Source organism: Quercus lobata, chromosome 6 (assembly GCF_001633185.2).
Source record: "Quercus lobata isolate SW786 chromosome 6, ValleyOak3.0 Primary Assembly, whole genome shotgun sequence".
Classification (NCBI taxonomy): Eukaryota; Viridiplantae; Streptophyta; class Magnoliopsida; order Fagales; family Fagaceae; genus Quercus; species Quercus lobata.
Genome location: NC_044909.1, coordinates 1,157,247 through 1,180,084, shown reverse-complemented (window position 1 = coordinate 1,180,084; position 22,838 = coordinate 1,157,247). Strand labels below are relative to the sequence as shown.

Genomic DNA, 22,838 nt, shown 5'->3' with positions numbered 1-22,838 from the left:
ATAATAATAACAGGAGGGAGTAGTTTGTATTTCTAGCATTATTCAAAGAAAAAGCGAGGTTAATATATTAAAGGAAAGTACTATAAAAAATGAAATATTATAATAATAGTCCAAAAATATGTGTGTGTGTGTATATTTAGAGAGAATATATGTATATATTATTTTGAGAAATATTTTCAATCGATGTTATATTAAATGTTGATTCATGGTTAGAAGTTAATTTTTTTTTTATATATTATATTTAAAAAATAGCATTTGTTAAATAATCTTACAAATATATTTTGTGCATGTGTAGTTCATTCTTTGGATATATATATATATATATATATGATTTTTTTTTTTAGCTCTTATACTAATTGTGAATTCAAATTAGCCAAATAATGAAAACTTTATAATAGTTTCTCTAATGTGGAGTGTTTTTATTGGTAATAATGAAAATTTAAATGCCAGAGAGGCTTAATGTATTCAAGCTAATTATTCTTATTATGGCATCGATATGCTGTTTTTGTCTTCATTTGTTGAAACCCATGTTTTCTAGAAAGTAATGCTAGAAATGTCTGCCCTGAGCCAGTTGTCCAGTTTTTCATATTCAGATTTCATGTATCACGCGATACAACCTTGTTTTTGTTTCTTTATAGTATTTTCCTCTTTTAAAAAGTAAAAAAAAAAAAAAAAAAAAAAAATCCTATTAGCAATATAAGCAAATGATTCCTTTATTAGCTTTGATTCTTATCCATCATCTTCTAATTCAATCGAATCACAGTTGCCATTATCATTTTCCAGTTTTCACACTTACATGTAATAACCATTACATGTTAAAGACAAACAAATAATGAATAAGTATTCCATAAAATAATTATTTCTTTTCTAGATTTATTGTAAGTATTTCAAACATGCCCTCATACTTTCCTCGTGAATTTTGGGGGGGGGGGGGGGGGGGGGGGGGGCGGCAGTGGGAATGGGTAAATATCTTTAATTTTAAAATTATGAAACAAAATATTTCTTTTTTTAAACTGTTTAGTAAAATGCCCTTATTTTCGGAAGTTGATTTTAACAAAATCGAGTTACAAGTAGAACTCGACATTAACAAAGTTGAGTTCTATGCATATTTTTCTATTTAAATTTTTTTGAAAATTTAAGTGAAACTCGACATTACTTATAATGTCGAATTTTATTTAAAAATACACATAGAACTCGATTTTAAGAATATCAAATTTTATACAGAATTCAAATTTGTAAAAATTGAATTCCAAAATCGGGACATTTTATTAAATAGTTTGAAATGAAAAATATTTTGTTACATAGTTTTAAAATTAAGGGTATTTATCCATTTTGCCTGACTTGAGCTTATAAATGGAAAATTGCACCAATAGCTATAAGGCCATAACATGGCTGCCTCTTAAGTTAAAGTGGCCCAAAAAAAACCAATTCAACTTTACCATATCATCGGCCCAAACTGAACCCACAACAGGTTTTGGACCATAGTCCAGTTACCAATAATTCCAACTTCGATATATATGCCCTTTTGACACAACAGAACCATGAATTTTCCCCCATGAGCTGGATCTATAAATGCCACACAATTGAACTTATCCCCCAAGACATGAAACTAGTACAAATTTTACTTTTTAGTTTCATACAATCATACATAATTATGTCTTCTGCTACTACTGCTACTGCTGCTAATACAGCTGACGCTGCTACTTCTACCCAGACAAATGTTTTTGCTATAGGGAGGTACAAAACAGTGCTTCAAACAGTGGAAACTAGGAGCTGCACCACTAAGTCTACAGTTGCTGTCCCTCCTCCAAAGCCACTTTTGATTGCCAGGCCATCTGAAGCTGGAGAATACCCAATACTAGTGTTACTCCATGGTTACCTTCTTTACAACTCATTTTACTCTCAGCTTATCCAACACATCGCTTCTCATGGATTCATAGTCATTGCCCCTCAGGCTAGTCTCTTTCTCTCTCTCTCTCTCTCTCTCTCTCTCTCACGCATTCACAATTTTGTTCAGTCAAACGCTTGACATAGTTTTTAAGTTTAGAGTAAGTATGAACCATCATCATGATCACCTGCTCACTTTTAATTTATATACAATTGCTGTATTGGTCTTGGACTCTCCAAGTATGTTGACACACTTGGTGATCATGGAAATACTTGCTCAATTCATTAGTTTTGATTTTGGCCCCCTTTGAATTGGATCTATGAATCACTGCCAGGCCAAATACTCCTAAATCCTGATTATACATGTCCTCTAGGCTTTAATATTAGTACAGTTCCTTAATTATCTTAGATATTTAATGATTGCTCCAACCATTAGATTTTAAGGGCATAACAATTGAAACAATTGTTGATTTACCTTTGGATTATACAACCTCTGTGACTTTGTCTTTTTGTGATATTTCGCCTCATAATTCCAAGAAGTGGCCCCCAGTCAAGACCAAAAATAATGCAGGATGTTCATATTACCTTTAATTGCCTTAGCTTGTAAGGGATTTCAAATTCAAAACAGCAGCTTCCGACCCCATTTCCGAGAATTTTGAGATACTTTGTCAAAGAATGCAAAACATGTGAACTATTGACCTTTCATTTGCCCTTGCCAAAATAATGAAAGCTTCGTTTCACTCATGAGGCATGCTTTTATTGGTAATAGTGAAAAGTTAAATGCCAGAGAGGCTCAATTTTTTTCAAGCTGTATATTCTGGAGTGGTTCTAGTGAACACAAAAAAATTACACAACTTTTTTGTCACAACTCTAACGTGGCAGATTATGAATGATTTCCTATTATTTACACATAGACCTGCCACTTTTTTCTCACTAATCACACTCTACAACATCAGTTGTGACAAAGAAGTTGCATAATTTTTTGTGTTACTAGACTTTTCCTATATTCTGGCATCAATGTGCTGTTTTTGTTTCATTCTTTGAAAACCATGCGATTGATATTTCTCCTTTCTTTAGATACTGGAGAGTATACAGAAACGCCTGCCCTGACTCCTGAACCACTTGGCCCAATTTTTCACATTCAAATGTCTATATATCACATGATACACCCTTGTTTTGTTTCTCTCTCTTGCATTTTCTTCTTTTAAAAATTAAAAACCGAATTAGCAATATGTGCAAATGACTCCCTTCCGTTTTGATTCTTAACTAATTCAATTGAATCACAAACATCATCAACTTTTTCAGAGAGGGGCAGGGGAGTAGGTCCAAACTCCAGAGCCAGTAGTCATTTATAATTTTGTTAAGCATTTTGAGATTTCCACAATAAAAAGAAAAGATAGAACAATGGTAGAACTCAATTTGGACATATGGTACACTTTGAAAACCAAGAAATCTCTTAAATTTCAGGGGAACTTGCCTCCGTGCTATGATTGGTTTTGGTTAGCTGTGTAATAGTATGTACTATGATTTGTGATACGTGCAGTTGAAACATCTTATTTTGCTCTGTCTATTATCATTTGAAAATGAGCTGATATGTTCCAATCCTATTACCAAATCCAAAGATTAAAAATAAATAAGCACAAAAATTAGTGAAAATTATTGGTATATGTTATTTGTTTGGGTAATAGCAGATTTCATCTTTGCAATTAACAGTTATACATCTTGGCCGGACCGGATACAGCTGATGAGATTAAGTCCACAGCAGCAATAACAAATTGGTTATCCGAAGGACTCCATTACTTGCTTCCACCACATGTTCAGCCAAATATAAACAAGCTAGGACTTGCCGGCCATAGCCGTGGAGGCAAGGTTGCTTTTGCACTAGCTCTTGATAAGGAAGCTACTTCTCTTAAGTTCTCTGCCTTAATAGGCATTGACCCAGTTGATGGAATGGACAAAGGGAAACAAACCCCTCCACCAGTACTCACTTATGTCCCTCATTCATTTGACCTTGATATGGCTGTAATGGTTATCGGGACAGGTTTGGGTGAGGTGAAAAAGAATCCTCTATTTCCTCCTTGTGCTCCTAAGGGTGTGAACCATGAGGACTTCTTTAATGAATGTCAAGAACCAGCTTGTCATTTTGTTGCCAAGGACTATGGTCATCTTGATTTATTAGATGATGATACTGAGGGGCTTAGAGGGAAAACTACATACTGTTTGTGTAAGAATGGCAAGTCTAGGGAACCCATGAGGAGGTTTGTTGGAGGCATTGTGGTTGCATTCATGAACGCTTACCTGCTAGGTGATAACAAAGACTTATTGGCTATAAAAGACGGGCAAAAGACTGTACCAGTGGAGCTCAAACCTATTGTCTGTATAGGGTGAAGTTTAAATGTAGAGGCTGCTATATTTGTTAGGTTATAGGAGTCTTTATAACATTTACCTTGAATAAGATTGCAGTTGAACGTAAACTACCTTAATTGAGCAAATTTTATTCTGAACTATACTTAATTTTTGAAGTAGAATGCTTTGGAGATAAAAAAGTTTGTAGTAAGTGAAATATTTTTGGGACTTTTGCCCATAAGAGGTGTGCCAATGATTGACTGATAATCATAGGAGGGGCACTTCTTACATAGCATGATTATTTGGCTGACCAGACTACTTAAGTTTTTTCATCATAAGAGTCCCTGATAAATGATAATCAGTTGACAACATTTTTTTTCCCTCTCAGGCATAAGGTTGGTGTGATAACTTTTATTTACTGGCTACTTAGGGACTGTTTGGATTTCTAAAAATGCTCACTTGTCACTCATCACTCTATAACTCATCACTTATCACTGAAAATAATACAACTTCCTAAGGTGGCACTTGTTTTCAACTTTGATAACTCAAAAAATTTTACTTGTTGTGAGACCCACGGATTGACTTGGTGCAGGTTTTACTTCTTATTTCTTTTTCTTTTTTTTCTTTTTTTCCTTAAACCCCCAATACCCAAACTCACTAAACCCAGTGAAAAGGAATGGAAAAAAGAAAAAGAAAAAAAGAAACCAAACCTAGAAACTCAATGTAAAAAGAAAAGAAAAGAAGAGTCATTGTTACAAAAATGAGAATCTTTGTTAAAAATGGGATGATTTTGTTTTAGTTACAATTGATGATAGTTGGTAAAGACTAATATGTTAGGCATTGTTACAAAATTTAGAAGTGTCATTTCGTCTATAATTTGGAGGTGAATGCTATTTTGTAGCATCTGAAAAGAGGTTGGTGTGATTTAGCTATTTTTAGGTGAAATAAGCCAATAAAAAGGGAAAATTCCAACAAAAAAGAAAAGCCCCAAAGTTTGTCCCATGAGATGAATTAAATCCCACAATTTTTAATTTCACAATTTTAACTCAAGAATTTATAAGTCGAGACTCATGACAGTCTTTTTATTCTTTTGATATATGACGGGAGGAAAATTTACATTAGTACTCATTGCATGTAAACAACACTATTTAGTTTAGTCAACTCAAGTATATTCTCTCTCTCTATTGTCCACAGTGTCTTCTCTCTCTTTCATGTTTCACCCCCTCTATTGTCCATGGTGAGGTGGTGTTTATTTTTTCTTATATTCATGATGAATTTCATGAATTTAATTAGTGATATAGAAACATCATTTCACTGTACTCATCTTCTCCAAAAAAAAAAAAAAAACCTCACTGTACTCCACATCATTTAATAAATAATCTCTTTTTAGAGTCTTTATCTCTAATGTGGGGAAAAAAAAATGTATAAAAAGGTAGTACTATTGAGAGAGAGTGCGTGATGCTCAAGTTGATTGTTTTTTTTTTTTTTTTTTTTTTTTTTTGGAGGCCTTCAATACTAAAGTCCAATATGCAACCCAACCAAAAAAAAAAAAGGGCCCTATTGTGTTTTGTTAGCCCAAACCAATAAAGTGAAAAGAAATGGATCCAATTTGTGGCAAATTCTACGCCCTAAAGCCCAAATCCGAGACACAGACACAGACAGACAGAGACTGAAAGAGAAAGAGAGGAGGAAACAGAGAGCGAAAGGGAGAAGGAGATTGAGAGAGCGAGAGGGAGAGACAGATCGAGAGAGATATCTATTTTCGGAAACCCAAAAACAAATCGACCTCGGCGGCTCCGTCCACCATTCGGCTTCTCCGGCCACCATTGAGCATCTTCAGGGGATGAAGATGTATGTAGCTTAAGCTTAAGCTTTTGTTTAGAAAGTGAGGGTGGGATGGGTCATCTTTGTTTTGCTTAAAATTGTTTTTTGATTTGGCAGATTAGAAGCGAATGCAGGTGCGCTTACGAATTACGAAGTAGTAGACTTTTTGCGCTCAAAAGGGGCTGCTAACGATTCCACTCGTGTTCTTGCTCAAGTTTCTCCTTCCGAATACAAGGTCTTTTTCTCTTTCTATGTGGACTCCGACTCACCCCACTACATTTTTTCCACTAAAGGTTGGGACTTTATATATAGGTGTATGATTATTTGGTCCAGACTGCTGCTTGCAATCAAACCAGAGAGCATATCAATGAGTTCGTTGACAAGTGTAAAATCTATGGCCTTGCAAAGGCTGAGGTCCTTAATATCATCAACATTAGGCCTACTTCTATCATTGATATTTATACGGTAAATTTTACTTGGAAACCATCATTTTCTCCTTTTCTTTTGCTCCATATCTCTTTTGTTATGTGCCATTATACTTATACTTATGCCCATGTAGTAGTATATAGCTAGTTTCGAACCTTGTGTTCACACATTGTCTCTCTCTTTCAATTCTTGAGTAATGGATATATATTCATCAGATTTGGAAAAAGAAAAACCCATAAAATGTTATTACTTGTCTCGGAATCTTTGTCTCATGCTTCTTTGTCTAAAGCTTTACATGGGTAGAAATAGAATCACCTTCTAAAATGATGAAACATTGGCCATACACAGTAAGGTTCTTTTAGAGCGCCCCCCTTGAAGTTCTTGAAGGTTTGGTCATTAGTGAATCAGACTACCTGTAACTTTCTTGCTTGCATGAAGAAACGATCAACTCTATCTTTGTGACATTCCATTTACCAAAATGACTTTGTTTTCAAGTCATAATTAGTCAGTCTAAAAATGTTGCATCAATGTAGTATTTGAGGCAATATATATTACTTAGAAAAGGTTTTTTTTTTTCTCCTCTGATGTTACGAGGCGGAGCTGTATTGAGTATAGTTTTTAAGCCAGAAACCAAAATAGAGGCATTGGCCTGAACGTAGTGAAAAATATTCTCTTGGTGGAAGCAGCTCTTCTTCTTTACAATTTTCTTGACTCCTTGTACTTTATTCTATTTATTTTTTATTGCTGAACTCTTCTCTTGTATATGTATCATGTATTTCGGTTGCATCCTCTTTGGTGTTCTTGATTAGCTTAACAAAAAGTCCTTAAACGTTTTATCCCCTTTTTCTCGATTTATTCATATAGTAGCGACAGGGGGCTCTCTCTCCCTCATGAACTGCTAGTTGATTGCTGTCCTCCTTTTTTGGATAACTAGCTGATTGCCATCCTTTTTTTTTTATTGGATAAGTAGCCAACTGCAGTGCTTGATAATGCAATTAGCAATGAAACTCCGAATACTCCAGTTCTACATGATAAATTCGACTTAGTAGCTGCTTTTGTTTAAGCCTCCGTTCTTATATTTTACATATCTTTTTCTGGGGGATTTTTGGAGGGGGTGGAGTGGGCTGTTGAGGAGTTGAGCAGTAAAGCATTTTATATTGTAATTAAGGCCTTTAGAGGCATATAGTTGGAGTGAAGTGTGGGATTTCTTGGGGCCAGTGGGCAGCAGATATGATGAGCAGGCCTCACGGTTGTACTATTTGGAAAAAAACATCAAAGCAGGTTAGAAAGGGGTTTTTATTTGCCCTTTTCTTTCGGTTTATGGTAGGGGACAATAGGAGTGACGGTTTTTCGTATAACAGGTAGTGTGGGAAGGTTCAAGGTTATTTCTTGATTTATTCTTAATAGCAGTAATAACATTCTTATTTGGGATACTCAGAAGACAGAGGGAGTCATTCCTTGAATCCCAAGTTTGTTTGAGCTTTCCAGGGCTGGAAAATAAAGTCAGATGTTTCTCTGATGGGCCTTCTATACTCTAATCCCACAGTGGGTGAAGGAGTTGATAAGACTGTTTTGGAAGCCTAATTGAGATAGTATATTTGATGTCGAGTCTTTTTTATGAGGAAATGAAAGGATATGATGACTTACAATTTCTTTGGAGAAGTATTTAGTCTAACAATGTTCCTAAAATGATTGTAAATTCAGTGAGGAATCAGTTGAAACCCTACTGCTTCATTGCTCAAACTTGTAAAAAGTTGTGGTCTTTCATCTTCTCTTTATTTGGAGTCCATTTGGTGATACCCAAGAAGGTAATTAATGTATATTTTGGTTGGAAAGAACTATATGGGTGACATAAGAGTAGCTTGGTGGGATGCCTTTTGCCTCTTTTGGATTATGTGGAGAGAAAAATAATAGCACTCTTAATGGTGTTGAGAGTTATACTCTTGAGCTTAAAACTCTTTTTTGAGATATCTATATGATTGGATATTGGCTTATGGTGGTGCAGCCTTTGTCTCTTCTTCTTCAGACTTTAGATCTCCTGAATATTCTTTGTAATTGTTAATTTGACTTTCTGTATGCTTGCTGCATTCATAATCTTTGATATAAGCTTAGTGGAGTTTCCTTGGCATGTAAATAATTCTACAGTGATATCAGGCAACATGATGACCCAGCCAAAGTACAACTGTACAAGACTAGCTCTTGCAAAAGTAAAACAGTTGATACATTTTTTCAGAATTTAAACCTGATGACAATCAGATCTGAATACCCCATTTCTGACCTGATGCTTTATGTCAATTGTTCTCCTCGGTTTAAGATTAGCCGTACCTTTATATCCCAAGTTAAGATTGTTGGGTTTGGTATTGTCTAATGTTGTTAAGAAGTTGAATATACAAACTGTATTATTTATCTTGTTGGACAAGGAAGTTGATATTACTATCAACCTGTTACTGTAATAAGTTTTCTGTCAAAATTGTTCCAGAAAAATATCTGCTTAGCATGCCCTATATTGGTGTTTGTTAGACAGCTTCAAATTGTTCTGAAGGCATTTTTTCGTTTTAACAGACGGTAGAATATTGTTGCACAATGAGATCAATGGCTACATGGGTGTGGGGCCCGGCCCAAAAATAATGGGCCACTCCAAATCCAGGCCCCTCCGAGGAGCTTCCTTTCCGAGGAGAGGCCACACATGAAGCGTTAATCCCAGCAACGCCCAAGAAGCCTATCCGAGGAGAAACTCCTCCTCGGATACCACGAAGCCCAGACCAAGAGCCCTCCCCAACCAATTCAGTTCACCCTCCAGACATATAAAATGAATAAAATCCAAAATATCCCTTGAAAAGCTACCACCACATTAATTGCGCCCCAACCAACCTCTTGGCCGCATTAATGAGGAAAAGACCCCTGAACAGTACCGCCTTGGCCTCTGCAACTCACAAAGGGAGTGGTGAAGGCGGCTGATGGGACAGGCGCTCAAGTGGGTGCTTAGATGATCAACAGGTGTAAGGTTTAGATGAAAGAAGGAGAGCTATATAATGTAATACAGTCCCCCAAAGAAGGGGACGGAAAAACTGGATGAAGACCCAAAGATAAAAGGAATATAAGGAGACTTGAGAAATCTCCCCCGTGTCTTTTATCTTCTGCATCCACCTTATCCATGCATGCGACCGTACAGGCTCACTGAAGCCAAGTTCTTTCACCCATTCTCTACGAACATTCATTGTGGGTTGCGTCTTGGGTCAAAGCCTGATCATTAGGATTTGGGCCAAGAAAATCGTGCAACCACAATTGGCGCCGTCTGTGGGAAGAACTAGGGCATCAGCAGGCGCAACGGTCAAGCATGGCAGAACTAAATCCGCACCAGGGGAATCCTCACCAGGCCGACTCCCAACGGACACAACCCGTCGAGTCCCCGAGGCAGAATAACCCCGTCAACCCAGGCCACAGGGGAGATCGTGAGGGAAGTGTGCAAACTATCCGGACAAGCCAGAGTCACACTCAGATAGGAAGCCACGCTTCCCAGAGGCGAAAGAGTCACCAGGACATGCAGAGAGAGATAGATGATCTGAAGAGAAAGTTGCGACGAACCCAGCGAAAACGATCTCCTTCAGACTCAGACGGGTCCTCTAATGCGGAGGATGTGAGTTACCAACGGAGGTCAAGGACCCCCCCAAGTGAAACCTTTTCCTACGTAAAGGAACCGCGCCGCGTGCGGAAGTATGAGAGCACATCCAGCAGGGGCTCGGGAAACGATGCCATGAAGAAAGCGTTGGACCAGGTCTCAAGATCCCCCTTCACGTATAGAATTGAAGGGGCTAAGCTGCCTCGACGGTTCAACCAGCCGACATTCACCATCTATAGCAGTCGAACGGACCCGGTAGAGCATGTGAGCTAGTTTAACCAAAAGATGGAGATCTACTCGAAAGATGAGGCCCTGATGTGTAAAATCTTCCCATCCAGCCTGGGATCAATGGCGATGAGGTGGTTCAATGGCCTAAAGGCAAATTCCGTAGGCTCATACAAGCAGCTCACTCGGGATTTCTGCACCCGCTTCATCACCAGCACCAGAGTCCCCAGGCCCCTCGGTTCGCTACTGTCCTTGTCCATGCACGAGGGAGAGACTCTGAAAGCATACTCGGATAGATACTGGGAGGTGTACAACGACCTGGATGACAACCATGATGCGGTCGCTATCAGCACGTTCAAGAGCGGGCTCCCCACCGACCATGGCTTGAGGAAATCCCTCACTGGTAAACCGGTTGCCAACATCGATCAGCTGAGGGATAGGATTAACAAGTATAAAAGAGTGGAGGAAGATCAACTGCAAGGGAGGGGTAAGGATAAAGTTATCCCCCTCAAAGCAAACGACTCCAGGTCGGAGCGGCACCACCCTGGTCAGCCGAGGAGAGATTTTTCGCGACAGGCGGGCCAGAGCAACCCGCAGGTAGTGAACGCCATATTCAGGGAGCCAGTACAACAAGTGTTGGAGAAAGTACGGAATGAGCCCTACTTCAGGTGGCCAGGAAAGATGGCCGGAGACTCTTCCAGGCGTAACCGGAACCTGTACTGCCACTATCATCAGGATCATGGGCATACTACTGAGGACTGCAGGAATCTATGGAATCACCTAGATTAGTTGGTCCGAGAAGGAAAGCTACGTCACCTACTGCACCCGTCAAGTGGCCATCCCGGCCAAACAACACAAGAGCCCCGAAAGGACGTGTCCTTGGGACCCCCCACCGGGACGATACATGTCATCCTTGCTGCACCAGGAAGGACGGGGCCACCCACTCCCAGGGTGTTAGTTGTTGATCGGTTCCCCCCTGAGGGTAGGCAAGGAGAGCCCAAAAGGTCAAGAAAGGGAAGCTCGCTGGTACTGGGTTTCTCGGACGAAGATAAGAGAGGAACTATTCAACCCCACGATGATGCCTTGGTGGTCACGCTGAGGATCGGGGGCTTCGACGTGAAGAGGGTGATGGTGGATTCGGGAAGCGCGGTAGAGATAATGTACCCCGACCTATACAAGGGGCTGAACCTGAAGCCAGAAGATTTGGCCGCTTATGACTCCCCTCTTCTCAGTTTTGAGGGAAGGATGGTCACGCCAAAAGGGCAGATCCGACTGCCCGTACAGACTGGGGCGGAGATAGTGGAGGTAAATTTCATTGTGGTTGACGCTTATTCGCCTTACACTGCGATAATGGCAAGGCCGTGGATCCATGCCCTGGAGGCCGTGACCTCCACACTTCACCAAAAAGTGAAATACCCCTCCCGAGGACAAGTGGAAGAGCTCCGAGGAGATCAAGCCGTGGCTAGGAAGTGTATGGTGGCCGCCGTTTTACATCAGCCCCCAATCAAGTCCTTGGTCCCGGAGAGCTTATAGCAACCAACTCCCTCGGCGAGCCAAGGCAAGGGGCTGGCCGAGGAGATAAGGTGCGAAGGCCTGGATAGGATTGCCGTCAATAACGACCCTGAGAAGTTCTTTCAGGTCGGCTCTGAATTACCTTCCCAGGAAAAAAAGGAGTTGGTCGGATTTCTCAGAGAGAATGTCGATGTGTTCGCGTGGGACGCCTACGACGCCCCGGGAGTTGATCCCAGCTTTATTTGTCACCACCTGAACGTCAACCCCTCTTCAACTCCAAAGAAACAGCCGCCTCGACGTCCTTCGAAGGAACACGCCAGTGCCGTAAGGGACGAGGTGGCGAAATTAAAAAGGGCAGGGGCTATCAAAGAGGTCTTTTACCCCGAATGGTTGGCGAACACAGTGGTGGTAAGAAAGAAAACAGGGAAGTGGAGGGTCTGTGTGGACTTCACGGACCTGAACAAGGCATGCCCGAAAGACCCATTCCCCCTACCCCGAATCGACCGATTGGTGGATGCAACCGTGGGCCACCCTCGAATGAGCTTCCTGGACGCCTTTCAAGGCTATCATCAGATACCCCTTGCGCCAGACGACCAAGAAAAAACGGCTTTCATGACGCCCATCGGAAACTATCATTATAAGGTGATGCCGTTTGGGCTGAAGAACGCAGGCTCAACATATCAAAGGATGATGACTCGGATGTTCGAGCCACAGCTGGGCAAGATCATTGAGATTTATATAGACGACATGGTTGTGAAGAGCAAAAGGGTTTCCAAGCACGTGGGTGACCTCGGAGCGATCTTCGCTATCTTAAGAAAGCACCGGTTGCGGCTGAATGCTTCCAAATGTTCATTTGGGGTCGGGTCTGGGAAATTCTTAGGATACATGGTCACTCACAGGGGAATAGAAGTAAGTCCCGACCAGATCAAAGCCATTAACAGCCTACAGGTTCCTCGGAATCCGAAGGAAGTGCAGAAGCTCACTGGCATGATTGCAGCACTAAACCGGTTCATATCAAGATCGGCGGATCGATGTCGGCCTTTTTACCTCCTGATAAACAAATGGAAAGGGTTTGAATGGTCGGAGGATTGCGCTTAGGCTTTCCAGCAGCTTAAGGACTACCTGTCTCGACCACCCATCATGTCCAGCCCTGAGGCAGATGAGGTGCTGTTTGCATATATTGCCGTAGCTTCCCATGCTGTGAGCTTGGTGCTGATACGGGACGACAATGGGGTGCAGCGGCCGGTTTACTATGTGAGCAAATCATTGCACGAAGCCGAGGTACGGTACCTTCCTTTGGAAAAGGCGATTCTGGCGATAGTGCATGCGACCCGTAAGCTCCCTCATTACTTTCAGGCGCATACGGTCATCGTTTTAACTCAGCTTCCCCTTCGAGCAGTTCTTCGCAGCGCTGACTATACAGGCAGGATCGCCATGTGGAGTGCGCTCCTGGGAGCCTTTGACATCAAATATATGCCCAGATCCTCCGTCAAGGGACAGGTCCTCGCGGACTTGGTGGCAGAGTTTGCTGAGCCCTCTTTTAGAAACAATGACTGAGAAGAAAGCATTGGATGAGAAGTCGGTTGGCGTGATTTCAGCAGTCGAGACCAGGCCATGGAAGGTCTACGTGGATGGGGCGGCTAACCAAAGAGGGTCAGGAGTTGGGATAGTTATAATATCCCCGGACGGTGCTGCTATTGAAAAATCTTTGAGGCTCGGGTTCTCGGCCACGAACAATGAAGCCGAATACGAAGCTTTGCTTCAAGGGATGATGATGGTTCACAGATTGGGCGGCACAGTAATAGAAGCATTCTCGGACTCCAGACTAGTGGTCGGACAAGTGATGGGTGAGCTGGAAGCTCGAGATACCAGGATGCAAGAGTATCTGGGACAAGTCAAGCGGCTACAGACGAATTTTGAATCTTTCAATCTGACGCACGTCTCCAGGAGTGTAAACACCCATGCAGACTCGCTGGCCACACTCGCCACGTCCTCAGCACACAATCTGCCGCGAATGATCCTGGTTGAAGACTTAGCCCGGGCAAGCCCTATCAGCGGAAATCCGGCCAGAGTCCATCAGATCAGAAAGAGTCACTGCTGGATGGATCCCATAAAGAACTTCCTTCAGAGTGACGTCTTGCCGGAAGAAAAGCTGGAAGCCGATAAGATACGGAGGAATGCTCCTCGGTTCTGGCTATCCGAGGACCACCAATTATATCGGCGCTCCTATTCTGGACCGTACCTACTCTGTGTACATCCAGAAGAGTCCGAGTCTCTGCTTGAGGAGTTGCATGAAGGAACTTGTGGAAGTCACACCGGAGGAAGGTCGCTGGCGCATAGGGCACTCACCCAAGGATACTGGTGGCCGAACATGCAAAGGGAGGCCCAGGAGTACGCCAAGAAGTGCGATCAGTGCCAGAGATTTGCTCCGAATATTCACCAACCCGGAGGGGTTCTCAACCCCCTCTCTAACCCGTGGCCGTTCGCGCAGTGGGGTCTCGATATTGTCGGACCTTTTCCTAAAGCCGCGGGGAACAAGCGATACATCATAGTCGGGACCGATTACTTCACTAAATGGGTGGAGGCTGAGCCTTTGGCCAACATTAGGGACGTGGATGCCCAGAAATTCATCTGGAAGAACATTATCACCCGCTTCGGAATCCCGCATACACTCATTTCCGACAATGGTCTTCAATTCGACAGTAAAAGCTTTAGAAAGTACTGTCACGAGCTTGGAATCATTAACCGATATTCCACCCCTGCATATCCCCAGGGAAATGGGCAGGTGGAGGCCGTGAACAAGGTCATAGTGAACGGACTAAAGAAAAGGCTAGATGAGGCAAAGGGAAGATGGATAGAAGAGCTCCCGCACGTTCTATGGACCTATCGGACAACGCCACGGCGGTCAACCGGTGAGACCCCCTTTTCACTGACTTATGGGGCAGAGGCTGTACTCCCAATTGAGAACAACTTTCCTACGCTGAGATCTGCTTCGTTTACTCCGGATGGTAACGATGAGTTGTTGGAAAGAAATCTAGACTTAGGGTGCGTTTGGATACCGCTGAAAACTGAAAACTGAAACTGAAAACTGAAAAACACTGTAGCGAAATAATTTTTAAATGTGTGAATAGTATCGTCGGACCCATTTTTAATGAAAAAGTTGCTGAAAAGTGAAATTTGTGGGTCCGTGAACAGTACACGATGTGCTGTGATTGGTCCAAAAAAATTTGAAAAGTCAAAGTTTGCGGCTACTGTTCATTGAACAGTGCATGAACAGTAGCCGCTTGTGGGAAAATCGCGTGAAAAAAAAAAAAAAAAAAAAAAAAAAAATAAAAAACGCAAACGCGGATTGGGCAAAAAACGCCCAATCCAAACGCAACCTTAGCCGAGGAAAGAAGGGAAAAAGCAACGATTCATATGGCCTATTATCACCAAAAGCTGAGACAGGGATACGATGCCAATGTCAAGCTACGACCCCTCGGTCCCGGCAATCTCGTGATGAGGAAGGTCCTTGGCAGCGCAAAAAACCCCTCTTGGGGCAAGTTGGGGCCCAATTGGGAAGGACCGTACCGTATAACATCCGTAGCTGGAATAGGCGCCTACTATCTAGAAGATTTGGATGAAAAAGCTGTGCCTCGACCATGGAATGTAAATAACCTCAGAAGATATTATTATTAATGAAAATGGCTTCGCCCACATTTTGTTCATTGGCTATCCACTTCTTACTGATCTGCATGACAATTCTTATGAGTCTTAAACAGAACCTAAGTCCTGTATGGCTCCTTGGACCACAGACTTAGGGAGAAATTAACACTTAAAAAGACCTCGTAAGTCTTGGACAGAACCAAGGTCTTGCATGGTCCTCGGACTCAAGCCTATGGGGAAACCAAGTACGAAAAGAAAAATCGCGTAAGTCTTGGACAGAACCAAGGTCTTGCATGGTCCTCGGACTCAAGCCTATGGGGAAACCAAGTACGAAAAGAAAAATCGCGTATCTTGGACAGAACCAAGGTCTTGCATGGTCCTCGGACTCAAGCCTATGGGGAAACCAAGTACAAAAAGAAAAATCGCGTAAAGTCTTGGACAGAACCAAGGTCTTGCATGGTCCTCGGACTCAAGCCTATGGGGAAACCAAGTACAAAAAGAAAAATCGCGTTAAGTCTTGGACAGAACCAAGGTCTTGCATGGTCCTCGGACTCAAGCCTATGGGAAAACCAAGTACGAAAAAGAAAAATCGCGTAAAGTCTTGGACAGAACCAAGGTCTTGCATGGTCCTCGGACTCAAGCCTATGGGAAAACCAAGTACAGAAAAAATAAAATCGCGTTAAGTCTTGGACAGAACCAAGGTCTTGCATGGTCCTCGGACTCAAGTACGGAAAGAAAAAATCGCGTAAGTCTTGGACAGAACCAAGGTCTTGCATGGTCTTCGGACTCAAGCCTATGGGGAAACCAAGTACGAAAAGAAAAATCGCGTAAGTCTTGGACAGAACCAAGGTCTTGCATGGTCTTCGGACTCAAGCCTATGGGGAAACCAAGTACGGAAAAGAAAAATCGCGTAAGTCTTGGACAGAACCAAGGTCTTGCATGGTCTTCGGACTCAAGCCTATGGGGAAACCAAGTACGAAAAGAAAAATCGCGTAAGTCTTGGACAGAACCAAGGTCTTGCATGGTCCTCGGACTCAAGCCTATGGGGAAACCAAGTACGGAAAAGAAAAATCGCGTAAGTCTTGGACAGAACCAAGGTCTTGCATGGTCCTCGGACTCAAGCCTATGGGGAAACCAAGTACGGAAAAGAAAAATCGCGTAAGTCTGGGACAGAACCAAGGTCTTGCATGGTCCTCGGACTCAAGCCTATGGGGAACAGTACGGAAAAGAAAATTTCGCGTAAGGTCTTTGGACAGAAACCAAGGTGCAATGGTCACTCGGACCAAGCCTATGGGGAAAAACCAAGTACGAAAAGAAAAATCGCGTAAGTTTTGACCAGAACCAAGGCCTTGCATGGTCCTCGGACTCAAGCCTATGGGGAAACCAAGTACAAAAAAGAAAGCTCATAAGTTTTGGACAGAACGAAGGCCTTGCATGGTCCTCGGACTCAAGCCTATGGGGAAACCAAGTACAAAAGAGAAATCTTACAAGTTTTGGACAGAACCAAGGCCTTGCATGGTCCTCGGACTCAAGCCTATGGGGAAACCAAGTACGGAAAAGAAAAATCGCGTAAGTCTTGGACAGAACCAAGGTCTTGCATGGTCCTCGGACTCAAGCCTATGGGGAAACCAAGTACGGAAAAGAAAAATCGCGTAAGTTCTAAACAGAACCTAGGTCCTGCATGGCTCTTCGGACCACAGACTTAGGGGAAACTATTACTTGTGTCAGGTCGGGAGATTATCGCTTAAAGGAAATCATTTCTATGCGCTGCACACATCCATCGAGAACCATATCTGCATCATTGCAAGTATTTAAAGTAAAACGCTACTGGCATACATCCATAGAGAGCCAAACTAACATTCCAGATTAATATTTCGAGTACACTGGAAAGAGAGGTCCTTACAAAAAATGGAAAAACAGGACGGCTCTCATAAAAAAAAAGAGTACAAAAAACGAAAGCCTAAAAGACTAAGCCTCAACAGGGGGATCTTCCTTCTGCTCGGGCTGAGGAGGAGGAGCCTCAACGACTGAGTCTACGGTGGGACTCTTCGTTATCTCAGGCACAAGGGCGGTATCAGGCGCCGCCAAATCCTGCTCTGAAGTCACTTGGGCACCATCAGGATTCGCTCGGATCTCCTGAGGGTAGAAGATGTTCTCGGGCAGTCTTAGTGCCGAATCCGCAGGAACTCCTGCAGCATCGAGAGCATGAGCCCAGGAGATACTGCAGTAATCCCTGCACACCTCGGGGACCTCCTCTGATAGCCTGGCCTCCGTCTCCTCAGCCCCAAGCTGGCGAGCAGCATTCTTCTCAGCCTCTATAGCCTCTCGGATCAACTGAGCCTCCTCTTTGACCCTTCTCAGTTCATCCTCGACCTTTTGCAAGGCAGTTTTGAGATCCTGCACTGCCTGCTTCTCGGTGACAAGGTTGAGCTGCGTCGAGTATAGCTCCTTGCGCTGGTCCTCCGCCTGGGTCTCGGCGCTCTTCAGACCAGATTCTGCACTCTTGCACCGGTGCTCCGACTCCTTGAACTCGTTCGTGAGTATAAGGTGATCGTGCCTAAGGGACCCCAAGGTCTTCTCCACCTCTGTCCGAGCCTGGATCTCGGCCTCAGTCCGATTACGTTCACTTCGGCAGAATTCCTCAGCCACAAATACCTGCTGAGTAATCTGCAGACAAAACCGAAATGCTTTAAAAATATCTAACGAGGTCAAAAGAGTTAATGAAACAGTAGAAGGATCACTTACCATTGCGAGATCCCTTTTAAGGGATAGGAAGATCTCGGACTGAGAGAAACGTCTGTAAGCCTCCATGTCCCGAGGAAGGAGCAGGGGCTGCTCTAAGGCCTCAGCCACGTACCCAGCTCGGCTGCGGTTGTACTCTCTGATCGAGGCATTGTAAGGGATTGCGACCCCCTCCAACTCCAATTTGGGGCTCCATACACGCGGAGTAACCCGTACATCCGCAAGGCTCTCCTCGTCCCTACTCTCCGAGGAATTGCCCCTTCTGCTCCTTGGAGCCCGAGCAGTCTTCTGCTGCTTGGTGGGCTGAGCAGCCACCTCACCCTCCTCCGGGGTGTCAACCGGTCTCTTCTTCTTCAGGTCCGGATTGACCTTGAGACCAGTTTCCAAAGTTCCTTGAGGGACCACGGGAGGAAGGGCCTTGGCTTGTGGTGGAGGTGGCCCCTTCGATGATTGGCCTTTCCCTCTGGAACCCAACAGCTCCTTCAGAGATTTTCCCTTTCCTGCCATGGGCTCCGTTTCTTTGTTCGAAGTATCGTCTGAGCAGATAACAAGGGAAGGAGCGCCAACTGCCGAATGTCGATCCCGCTCTCCTTCGGGATCGGAAAATTCCGCTAAGGGGGATTGTTGGACTTCCTCTTCAAAATGGAACTCGTCTATCTCTTCCTCAAGAGAAAGACGAGACGACTCAGCTTCTTCTTCAACTTGAACGACAACGCCAGGCTCGTCTGGCGGAGGTAACTGCTCTGCCAAGTAGGGATTTCTAACACCGGGCAACACAACTGGCGGTAAATCGTGGTCGGCTAGGAACCCGTCCTTGGACACGTCAATCCTGGCCAGCCTCGGACTGCCAGCCCTTATAGCGTGACCGATCGCCTGGAAAGAGCTGCTTAAAGGTTGATAGCCCAAAACTAGATGAGCCGCACGCAATTGTCCGTCCTCGGAAACGTAAATCTCCGACCTAAGAAGGTAGTTCAACGCTGGCACGTTCACAAGGCTAAGCCGAGGAGCTACGTGAGATTTATCTGCAAACAACCAAGAAGAGTGGGGTTAGTTCAAGAAATCTACCAGTTATAAGGAAAGCAGTAAAAATAAACCCTCAACACTAATTCCTCTCCTAACAAGGACCGATCCTAAAGGACGCCGCACCTGGGTTTCCTGCCCGAGTTGGACAATGAATACCGTCGAACCACTCCCCAGAAGCAATGAGGAAGTCATTCTTCACGGTCTTATTGGATACCGGGAGACAAGAGATCAACCTAACGTCCTCGTTCCGGGATTTAAGATAATACCCCTCATCCCCGAGGCGGTGACACTCGTACAGATAGGCCACATCGTGCCAAGTAAGGCCTAGGTTCATCCGCTCATCTAGGACATCTACACAGCCTAATATCTTGAACATATTTGGGGCACACTGTTGCGGCGCCAACCTATGGTTGAACAAGTATTCCCTGGTAATCCTACGCATGGGAAGTGTCATCCCTCCCTCTATGAAAGCAATCATGGGGATGACAACTTCTCCCAGACGTTTATCTGTCACTATTCCTTCAAGAGGACAGTACCGCAGCCCAACCCCCGGGGGGATGCGGTATTTAGCCCTAAAGACCTCCATAGCGGCCGGAGTATTTACTAGTTTCTCGAACCTACCCATCTGAACTGGACTGGGAAACGAAAGTAAAGATTGAGCAGAAAAGAAGGGTCCGAGGAGAGAATTGAAACGACGAGATGAGCGAAATGTACTGGTACCTTCACAAAACGCTTGATGGGATGCCTGGAAATCACTCGTAAACGAGACGTTTCGCAGAAAATGGTCACGGCGGCGTAAAGGGCGCAAGTGCTTGTATGTCTCTGGGTTTCGCTGTAGATCTCTGGAGTCCTTTGAGGTTTATGAAAAGCAGATAAAAGAAGGAACTGAACCCCCCCCTGACGCCTTATATAGTCAGGAGGAGAGAGAGGAAATCACTCCTGCCTAAAAATACGCGAATGAACGATGGTCGTTCGATCCGCGCCGCACCGTTGGATGAAGGGAACATAACGCCTCCAGAAATTAATGGCCACGCCTCGAAAATTGTGGCACGTCAAAGGTCACGATCTGCACACGCGCCCCAGGTCCTCCTTATCCCTATCCACTCATTAACATCAAAACCCCGCTTTTCTCCTCGGAAGGAGATAAAAACCGGAGTTTTGAGGGGCTATTGTGGGGCCCGGCCCAAAAATAATGGGCCACTCCAAATCCAGGCCCCTCCGAGGAGCTTCCTTTCCGAGGAGAGGCCACACATGAAGCGTTAATCCCAGCAACGCCCAAGAAGCCTATCCGAGGAGAAACTCCTCCTCGGATACCACGAAGCCCAGACCAAGAGCCCTCCCCAACCAATTCAGTTCACCCTCCAGACATATAAAATGAATAAAATCCAAAATATCCCTCGAAAAGCTACCACCACATTAATTGCGCCCCAACCAACCTCTTGGCCGCATTAATGAGGAAAAGACCCCTGAACAGTACCGCCTTGACCTCTGCAACTCACAAAGGGAGTGGTGAGGGCGGCTGATGGGACAGGCGCTCAAGTGGGTGCTTAGATGATCAACAGGTGTAAGGTTTAGATGAAAGAAGGAGAGCTATATAATGTAATACAGTCCCCCAAAGAAGGGGACGGAAAAACTGGATGAAGACCCAAAGATAAAAGGAATATAAGGAGACTTGAGAAATCTCCCCCGTGTCTTTTATCTTCTGCATCCACCTTATCCATGCATGCGACCGTACAGGCTCACTGAAGCCAAGTTCTTTCACCCATTCTCTACGAACATTCATTGTGGGTTGCGTCTTGGGTCAAAGCCTGATCATTAGGATTTGGGCCAAGAAAATCGTGCAAGGCTACATGGGTAATATTAATTTTTCTTATTAATATAAATAGGCTTTTGTGCAATGGGTTGATTTTTTTTTTTTTTTGATAAGAAATGTAAGAAATTTTATTAAAAAAAAACCAAGTACATTGGAAGTGTACTACAGTGGCACAAATCAAGAACCCAAATTACAACAATCAATAAGATCTGGGAGAGAAAAACAAGAATAGGGTGTGCCTATTCTGTAATGGATTGATTTTTCTGTCCTATTTTATTTTGTTCTTTTTTGGTAACTCACCTTTGAAGGCTTCATGCTTAATGCCCTTGCATACATCCATAGCTAGCCTCATTTCAGAGTGACAACAAGGATCAAGGAGCTCACTTCCATCACAGGGAATGGCATAGTAGAGCATCTCCTATGACAAGAATTTAAAGCAAGTGCATATATGGTACTATAATAATTCACCTTCTCAGCTCAGGCTGCTGCTTCTATATGCCACAAGGATTTGTCTTTTTCGATAATGTTAACTCAAGTATTGACACTCTGACTGGTATCAGCTTTTGGCTGTTGGTCAGGCCTTGTTGGACTTACATGTGATAATGTACTCTTTAGGACTGATTACCTTTTCTGCGATCTCATATCATGTCCTAGTGGTTCTGCTATCTGAGGCTTTGGGGAAGTAGGAATACTGTATTTTTCTTTTTTTGGTTTCCCAGGACTAATACCTTGAGGTACTGTCGGGCACCAAGGCGGGGACCTCTCCCAAGAAAGTTTGCTGCATCCACAAGGGCTCAAAACCGAGACCACTTGCTTAAGCGACTAGAGCCCCTTCCACTCAGGCCAACCTTCGTTGGTGGAATACTGTATTTTGATTATAGGTTATTGTAAGATTGTTAGTACAGACATCAATCATCTTATTTTTGCAAATGAATTGTGCTTTGATGCTTCTATGTATAACGGCCAGAAATTGTTTTTTAGGTAGATCATTTTTATCCGGAAGATAAACTAATCTGCATATCTAATCTCATGCTCTATTTTAACTGGTCAAAAAATTTGGGCTATTTGGGTGATGCATTAGTTATTTATTTCCCTTATGTTTGACAGATTATAGAGGAAGGTGAGACGCGTTTTGGAGATGAGACGCGTTTTGGAGAAGTAAGTAAAGAGCTAGCTGAGTTGGTGGAAAAAACGTTGCCCCCACCTCGAACTGATCCAGAATCTGAAGCAGGGATCAACGAGGGTAAAGAAGAAACTGAAAATGAGGAACACAACGTAGAAACTAAGGGTGAGGAACAAACTAAAGAAGGGAATGATGATGGCAAAGAAGAAACTGTAGTTGGGGAATTAATGGATACAAGTTGAGGCCGTATCTGCCCGACTGTTGAACTAGAAACTAATAAAGATTCAACAGATATGAGTACATCTGCTCAATATTAATATGATGACCATGCTAGTTATTAAAGGAGCTTTAGTTGAGGATTTTGTAATTAGAAACTTCTCTAGTTGGGTTTCGTTTATAGATGAGTTTTGCATTAGCAATTATTCCCGTCTACGTTCACGTTTTACCCTGAAAATGTTGTCTCGTTGCTCAATTAGCTTGTGTTTTTGTTAGCTTTTTACTAAAAATTTTACAATAATTCTATGATAACAACCTACGCTCTTTTCTACAACTATCTTGCGTGGCTAGCTATAATGGGTAAATAAAAAGTGGTGAATTTATGTGAAAGTGATTGGCAGTCAGTCACAATATGCTATTTCAAGATTTTAGCCAAA

General features: G+C 43.2%; 2 protein-coding genes across 2 annotated transcripts; both read left to right on the top strand.

Moving 5' to 3' along the window:
• The first annotated feature begins 1,562 nt into the window (after positions 1–1,562).
• Positions 1,563–4,415, top strand: LOC115950929 (chlorophyllase-2, chloroplastic). The gene is made up of 2 exons (XM_031068207.1): positions 1,563–1,954; positions 3,601–4,415. The coding sequence occupies exons 1-2, from the start codon at positions 1,604–1,606 to the stop codon at positions 4,273–4,275; spliced, it is 1,026 nt and encodes a 341-aa protein (XP_030924067.1). The 5' UTR covers positions 1,563–1,603; the 3' UTR covers positions 4,276–4,415.
• Positions 4,416–5,923: 1,508 nt separating this feature from the next.
• On the top strand, positions 5,924–22,611 carry LOC115995246. Its single transcript, XM_031119739.1, has 4 exons — positions 5,924–6,084; positions 6,175–6,292; positions 6,370–6,522; positions 22,170–22,611. Exons 1-4 carry the CDS (start codon positions 6,077–6,079, stop codon positions 22,425–22,427), a joined length of 537 nt encoding a protein of 178 aa, XP_030975599.1. The 5' UTR covers positions 5,924–6,076; the 3' UTR covers positions 22,428–22,611.
• Positions 22,612–22,838: the final 227 nt, after the last annotated feature.